Raw genomic sequence first — 8,538 nt, 5'->3', positions numbered from 1 at the left:
CGATAGTAACAATCATTTATTATTATTAACAATAATACTAATTATATAGAACTTTTTTTTGTTTTTTTTTAAAAAAAAGCTATTAAATTACGTTTCTTTAAACCCTGGAAAACTACAATAATAATATAATTGGCTGTTGTCCAATAATAATAATAATTTTTGTCATGATGAACTGTTAGTAATTTCTCTCTGTATACATTTTTAAAAAATAATAATAATTCTCAGGTCATTTTCTTGTCCTCTTTTTCTAATTTGTTGCATTTTGTGGGACATTTTTTTGCTGGTTGCCATGTTTTTGAAAGAAGTCAGCTGGCTCAGGTTTCAGAGGGATCATTTTGTCTCAGTATGTCAGAAAATAAAGACAGAAAGAGAATTTTGTGTTTCAGTAGTCCGACTCATCTGATAGCTCTTCCTGCTGCGTCCAGTGCTTCCCCTTCTTCTTCTTCTTCCTCTTCCTCTCGCCCATTAGCATGGCGGCCAGCACGGTTATCACCACGGTGACGGTGATGATGAGCACGGTGACGGTCTCAGCAATGCACAGCTCCGTGTCCACGTCCATCAGCCGGTAGTCGTGGAGGACGGCGGGCTCCTTGCAGGTCAGGTTGTAGTAGTCGTCCAGGAAGAGCCTCTGGATGCTGCGCAGCTTCCGGAAAACTCTCTGCAGGTCGCAGTCGCAGTTCCACGGGTTCCCCTCCAGCAGGATGTGCGTGCTGTACGTGTGGATGCTCAGGAACGTCTTGAAGCAGACGGTGGACATCTGGTTGTCGGCCAGGTTGAGCAGCGTCATGCTGACGAGCGGCTTGAAGACGCCCGTCTCCATCTCGCTGATGTGGTTGCCGGCCAGGTTGAGGACCTCCAGCGAGCGCAGCATGGAGAAGATGCCGCTCCGTAGAGACGCCAGCCGGTTCCCCTCCAGGTGCAGCTGCCGCAGGCCGCTCATGGTGGAGAACGACCTCACCTGGATGGCGTGGATGCTGTTGCTGGTCAGGTTTAACCTCTGGAGGCTGTCCAGGTGCAGGAAGCTGCGGCTGTCCAGCCTCGTCAGCCGGTTGTGGGCGAGCTGCAGCTCCCGCAGGAAGGCCAAGCCGACGGAGAAGCCCTCGGTCAGCGCGGAGATCCGGTTCCAGCTCAGGTCCAGTTTCTGCAGGAACTCCAGCTGCGAGAAGCCGCCGTCCTCCACCACGCTGATGTTGTTGTTCTGCAGCAGCAGTACGCGCAGCTTGCGGTTTTTGTTGAGCGAGCGCTCGGGGATGACGGAGATGTGGTTGTCGGAGAGGTCGAGCAGCTCGGTGTTGGGGGGGACTCTGTCGGGCAGCTGGGTGAAGAGCGCCCGAGAGCATATGGTGAACCTGAGGTCTCCTCGACAGTCGCAGCCCAGCTCGCACCAGCTGCTGTGAGACCTGGAGGACGCCGCCGTCACCACCAGGAGGAGCAACACCACCTCCTTCATGGCTCCAAAACTCTGAAAATCAATGAATGCAAGTTATTAAAAATAACGGAATAATTATAAAATAAATGTAAATGATTAAAAAATAAATTAGCTGTAAGGTTTTTTAAAAAAAGCATAATAATAAAAAACAAATGTGAAAAATATCCAAATCAATGTAATGACAGTTAACTGAAGCAGAGAAAGTAGAAATATTGAGTATAAAATGTGGTCTGTCAAACTTAAAATGACTTTTTTTTCACTGAAATTAAAATAGCACAAATATTCGAGGGATTATGACTAATATATATATATTAGTCCCCCCCGTTTGGGAAACACTGCACTAGAGGACAAAGACCTGATGTTTTTTCAGACACAGCGAGGAGGTAAATATGTTAGCTCAGTCGGGCGTATTAATGGTTTTAAATGTAAACAAGCTGCAGCATCACAGGCTCCTCGTCGTCACAGCAGACGCAATAAAAACGTAAAAACATGTTTTAAACTATTAATAAACACAATAAAATACAAGTTTTACTCTCTTCTTCCTTTGGAAGAACAAAAGTTTGTGATGTTACTACTCCCCTTTTCTTTTGCAGAATATTACTGCATTTGTTTTGTTTTTTCACAGAGTAAAGTGTAAATATAAATATGACAGAAGTAAAATTACACGTGAAATGGGACACCCTGATAAGCTCTTCGAAGCTTGTAAATAGGACATTAAAAACATACAAGTTTGCAAATGTAAATTTCATCCTTTAACTTGTCTCTGGTCTAAAACTTCGAGAGCATTCAGAATTACTCAAAGATCCTAAAATATAACAATAATAATATCATACATTACAATACATACATATACGCATAACAATGAATAGTATTAATGATAAAACATCATAATAATACTTTTTAAACATCAGAATGCACATATTTTAGCTGTTGAGATAAAGACATTTTAATTGAGCTGCTGTAGACGAGATAAGAACATTTTCTTGTTACTGTGTGAAGATGCACGCTGTAAAAACTCTTGTTTTGAATATTTGGGTTTTTGAGTCTTACCAGCAGCTGCTCCCGAGTCTCCCCGTCCGACAGTTAGCACGCGGCAGGCGGCAGGTGGAAACTGGACATGACGGAGGCGAGGGAGGGCAGGTTGTCACGGCCCGGAGGACCCGATGAGCGACACCACAAAGAGACGGAGTGATGGAAAGAGACACAGAGAGGACAGCGGAGGGGAGGGGGAGCTCGTCAATTATTCACCGCGCGGCGCCGCGGCTGTGGGAGGGGGTTATGAGCTGTGGAGGGGGTTATGAGCTGTGGAGGGGGGTTATGAGCTGTGGGTGGAGGGGGTTATGAGCTGTGGAGGGGGTTATGAGCTGTGGGAGGGGGTTATGAGCTGTGGGGGGGGTATGAGCTGTGTGGAGGGGGTTATGAGCTGTTATGAGCTGGAGGGGGTTATGAGCTGTGGAGGGGGTTATGAGCTGTGGGAGGGGGATTATGGGTGGAGGGGGTTATGAGCTGTGGAGGGGGTTATGAGCTGTGGGAGGGGGAGCTGTGGGGGGGGTTATGAGCTGTGGGAGAGGGGGTTATGAGCTGTGGGAGGGGGGTTATGAGCTGTGGGGGGGTTATGAGGGGGTTATGAGCTGTGGGAGGGGGAGGGGGTTATGAGCGGAGCTTTAAGAGATGAAGATGAACTGGGACAGGCAGCGGAGAATTAGACGGTCTGGGCAGATTTGATTGATTGCAGGCGGAGGGGTGTTTATCTCCAGGTTATTTATAGATTTACATATTTTTAATCGCTGCAAAAGAAACGAGAGTCACTGAGTTTTATTTCACGCTGTGATATCTGTGATCTCACTGAGCTTCTTTGGCAAGAAAACTTTTAGAAAATAGAGGCAAAATAAATGTTCAAAACGTGCTTTTTAAAATTATTTTCAGAGTACATTTGTAATACATGTACACCCTGAAATATTCATAAAATATCAACAACTTTCACACACTTCCTGCACTTTGTTTACACGAATGATGCAATACAAACATGAATTAATAATAATAATATTAATATCAATAATATATATAATAGATTTTTTTATAATGCACTTTACATTTACATATCACATTTAATATTAACATGCTATTACACACATTTATATACTTCAGTATTTTTTGTTTTTATACTTAATTTGGTAAACGTACAAAATAACATTAATTTTGTATAAATATGATATTATCATAATACTTCAGTCATGAAACAATATTACTGTGATTTAAAACATGTTATGATATGAGTATTGCAATAATAAACGTTGCTGTTTATTATCTTTTTTCAGCTGTAAATTGTGCCCCAAAAACTGATGGTTTCATTATTCTAGTTGGCTGCCAAAGATTTTCATTTTTATTTCCAATGCTAATCATTTTTATAAGAAATATATTTTTAAGAAAACATACTAGAATGAGCGTGGGGAGAAAACGAAAGTCACGCTGACAAAAAATACAGCCGCTTCACGTTGACGGCTACAGAAAATAAATTTTCCATTACGTCACATTACAGCAACAATTTCATGACCAGCAACAAACTTCCATGACTTTTCCAAAACTTTCAATGATTTTCACTAAATCTGTGACTTTTCCAGGTTTTCCATGACCACAGGAACTCTGTATTGTACATTTCTCATTTCCAAGTGTCCTTTCCCCCCCAAAGCTTTTATCATTTCTTTGTTGTGTCTGATACAAAATGTCACCGCGGATTATTTTCATTTTTTAAAAAAAAAGGAAAAAAATAAAGAAAAATGGAGAAATACGTTTAAAAACTTGGAGCTGCATTTGAAACTTCAGTCCTCCGTCTGACAGCGACAGAGGTTAAAGGTCGGAGCCTGCTTGTTTCAGGGTGCCTTTCTCATGATTATTATGGATCGAGGGAAACAAATCAACAGCATAAAGACAGAAAATTAAAGGTATCACGTGTGAGAATAAGAGCGGAGGATTTAATTTGGACAGAATATTTATCATAATTCACCTGACACTAAAAATAAATATTTGCACATATTTTTGTTTGCATGCAAACCTTGAAATTTAAAATAAAGTAAAATAAAGAAGTCAAGGTGTTATTTTGATATTCAGATATCAGGATTGCAGCCACGTTATTGCCTCTGGTCTGTAGGATGAAGCGAGGATGTATTGTATAGATGATGAAGAGCGGACCTGTTGGTCACAGAGAGGACAGATTACACTAATACCGTCCAAATCCCAGATAAACCACTCTGTGTCCAGCTCCATTAACGGAGGAATCAGAGCAGCTCGCCCCGTTTGTAACGCAGCTCTTTAACCTAAATTCTGTTTTTAGCCTGCAGCTGAGTCACTTGGAAAGAGTTCGAGGTATTAGTTATGATTTTTAGGAGCCACTTACACATGTGACCAGATTCTTTACTTAAAAAAATAAAAAGTACCTCTACCACAATGTAAAAATACTGAAAACATACTTTAAGTGTAAAAAAATAAAAAACACAAAAAATATTTAATACAAAACACTGTTATTATTTTACATGTACTACTGCTTATGCAATATTTATTTTAAATAATAATAATAATAATAATAATAACAATAATACGTTGGGCTGGATTTCAACTAATTATAAGAGTGAGTGATTTGTGAAATCACTATCTGTTTCATCAGTAAAAATCCTAATTTAATTTTTAAAAAGAAAAAAGTAATTTATTACTGTTGCTGTGGTTGAGCAAAAGGTATTTCAATTTGAGAATTAGTTTTATAAAGTAGCATAAAATGGAAATAGACAATTACAGTACCTGTAATTTGTCAGAATGTCAGATTTCTAATGGATTAACAATTTGAAACCTTGAAATCAAGCAATGTGTAATTTAACAAGAATTGGCACAAAAAATGTGCAAGAAATTAGGAAAAAAAGTTACAAGAAAATGACCTGGAAACAAAAACAAACAACCAAAAAATGACACCAAGAAATATATATATATATATATATATATATATATATATATATATATAATATATATATATAATTAGTTCACGCCATTTGTGAGGTGCTGTGATTTAGAGCTGTGATTTTTTTATTTATGAGTACCAAATTCAAGCACTTCAAGCACCTCGTACGAAACCATGAAAACTAACTGGAAGCAGCAGTAAAAAAACGTAGCAGCAGCCGAGGACGTTGTGGTAATATTAGTGTACAAGTAGCAGTAGTTATGATATCATCAGTAGTTGAAGGCAGAGCGGGACACAAAAGACAAAGATCTGATGGTTTTTTTTTGGTAATGTGGCGTTTGTGCAGACGTACCTCAGAGATCACCTGTCTGACTTCTTATTCAGGTGATTTCTGACGTTCTTCTCTTCAGCTCTTCGTCTGTTTATTGGAAACAAAAAACAAAGACCTGTCAGTCCAGTGAGGGTTATTAGTCACATTCACTGGTTGTGTAGGTGTTGCGTGTGTTTTTGGGGACAGTGGAGGTCCAGACTCCTCAGACAGTGTCAGTGATGGTACAGTGCCTCCTCTCACAGATATTGGGTGTCTGCAGGGATCCAGTTTCAGCGTCGCCTTTGACTCGACCTGGATAATTGTGCAGCAGCTGGAAAGGACTTCAGTTACCTTCCTGCTGTACACTTAACTTGATTATTGCAAACATCACCCGAGCTCGGGCTCAAACTCTCCCGGAGACGGTCCTGAATACGGATAAATGCACACATTTTACCTTCAGTTTCCTGATCTCACCGTCTCTAAAGAAAAACTAAACGCAAACGGGAATATGATGAACTGCGATTTTAAATTTACATATTTTTATTGATATACTTAAAAAAACACAACTAATAACACTATGTCTACTACTCCTGGTACTTCCACCATTACTGAAATTAACTTTCTACTTCTAGTATTACTGCTACTGTTGATGCCAAAACTAATACCACAACCGCAGCTTCCACAAGTATAGTATCTAGTATCTCTGCAGTACAACTGCGACTAATATACAGTTGTACTCCTTTTCTACTGGCACTACAACCGTGCTGCTACATTACTACTACTGCTGAAGATACTGTATGTATGTGTACTTCACACAGTGTACACAGTATCCACATGGCGCGTGTGTGTGTGTGTGTGTGTGTGTGTGTGTGTGTGTGTGTGTGTGTGTGTGTGTGTGACCCCGGCTGTGCAGACGATCAGAGAGCAGCAGGATTACAGTGAGACAGTGAAGCACATGAAACAAGACGTTAATCGGTAATCCGTGTGGACTACAGGGATTACGTCCACGTTTCTGCTGCTGGGACATTAAAGTCCCACTTCATCTCCTCACTTTCACTGGTCGTCTTATTACTCTCTTCTTTGTTGTGTCGATAAAGCGTCAGAAAATATTGAAACGTTCCCCGGTGACGTCTTCAAATGTCCTGTTTTTGTCCGACAAACATCCCAAGTTCAAATATATTAACTGCGCATTTAAGACATAACCCTCTGAAACCTTCGCACACCGGCTCGATTTCTTACAAAACCAACGAAGAACGTAATGAGCAACTTTAGAATAAATAAGACAAAAAATAGCAAGAAATTAGTAATTAATACAAGAAAATGACCTGAGAATATGAACACAAACAAGGGAAAGTTAAAAAATTAAAAATAAAACTGAACAAAAAACAAAAAAAAATGACCTGAAAAATTTACACAAAAAAGGGAAAGTTAAAAAAATTAAAAAATAAAATAAAACTGAACAAAAACGAGAAAATGACCTGAAAATTAACACAAACAAGGGAAAGTAAAAGAAAAAAAACTGAACAAAAAAAAGAAAATCACCTGACAATAGTTCTTAATAATAATAATAATAATAATAATAATTCTGTAAAATAGCTTTAAATATAGAATAATGATACTCAGAAAAGTAGCTCTCTGGACATTTTCCCCTGGCTTTAAAGAAAAATTAAATCTACTCGGAGTGGGAGAAAAATCGATTCACGTAATAATTCTCATTTTTAACGATTCAGAATCGATTCAAAAATCCTAAACATCGATTACAGACTATATTAACTAAATGCAGCCTATTCTTCAGCCTCTAAAGCGATCATTTGTTAGTCTGAGTGATTTTGAGAGCGAGTGTGTCGGATCGGCTCACTGTTTTCTCCGGTGAAAAGCTGTCGGCTGAGCCGCTCAGAGGGAAACTCCGGTGCTCGTAGCTCGTTCAGAAGCCTCAGTATCCAGCCCGGGAGCTCAGCTGTTTTTACGGGGACCCTGGTCGATAAATACATCACGATAGATCCGATATCGGGTATCTTCCGTCCATATTTTATCCATATTCCGATGATAAAAGTACGTTAGCATCGATGCTAAACGCCATATTGGTTTCCCATAATTCCTTCGAAGCGGTCAGAGGTTTGTTTTGATCTTGTCAACCAATCGGAAGACGATTCGACGCTTTGTATCCGCTTACGTATGTCATACGTCATCTGGAGCAAACTGCACTGTGATTGGCTGAATCCTCCTGCATCTATCGCTCTGTGTTATTGGCAGAAACTCCTGCATTACAATAAACGCTGGCAGCCCAACAATAACAATAACAACAACAACAACAACAACAACAACAACAACACTAATAATAATAATAATGATAATAATAATAATAATGATAGCACTAACAATAATAATAATAATAATAATGATAGCACTAATAATAATAATAATAATAATAATAATAATAATGATAGGACTAATAATAATAATAATAATGAGACAAGGGTAAATCAGGAGACAGTGTAACAGGCAGCAGGGCCTCATATGGATGTTAACCCTGTGTTGACTGCAGGCAGGGCAGGCAGGAGAATCGGGCCCCTCTCTGAAGTGTCAGGAGTGTGATGTGGCCCTCTGCAGCAGCACAGAGAGGAGCTGCTGTGCAGGATGGCACAGATAATGGGATACACAAACAACTACAAAAGTATGGTGGAACTTTTTTGGGAAAGTGTGTCCATTTTCTGAACTATAATAATTCCAGTGTTTATTTTTTCACTTCCTGATTCCCAACACTTGGGAAAAATGTTTTCCACAACAAAAAAGCTTGTACACAATACTTTTGTGTGATTTGTCACTAGAGATATGTAAAATTCAATTTCCATT

The 8,538-nt window shown here is 39.5% G+C and overlaps 1 protein-coding gene across 1 annotated transcript; it reads right to left on the bottom strand.

Annotated features, from left to right (window-relative positions):
• Positions 1-326: 326 nt before the first annotated feature.
• On the bottom strand, positions 327-5,760 carry LOC121962642 (leucine-rich repeat transmembrane neuronal protein 2). Its single transcript, XM_042512870.1, has 2 exons — positions 5,728-5,760; positions 327-1,462 (listed from the first exon to the last, which is right to left on the bottom strand). Exon 2 carries the CDS (start codon positions 1,448-1,450, stop codon positions 383-385), a length of 1,068 nt encoding a protein of 355 aa, XP_042368804.1. The 5' UTR covers positions 1,451-1,462; positions 5,728-5,760; the 3' UTR covers positions 327-382.
• Between the last annotated feature and the right edge of the window lie 2,778 nt (positions 5,761-8,538).

This window comes from Plectropomus leopardus, chromosome 24, assembly GCF_008729295.1.
Source record: "Plectropomus leopardus isolate mb chromosome 24, YSFRI_Pleo_2.0, whole genome shotgun sequence".
NCBI classification, from domain to species: Eukaryota; Metazoa; Chordata; class Actinopteri; order Perciformes; family Serranidae; genus Plectropomus; species Plectropomus leopardus.
This window is presented reverse-complemented; position numbering and strand designations above follow the sequence as displayed.

Excerpts from the sequence above, each read along its gene's own strand:
- LOC121962642 (XM_042512870.1), bottom strand. The coding sequence starts at position 1,450 with ATGAAGGAGGTGGTGTTGCTCCTCCTGGTGGTGACGGCGGCGTCCTCC.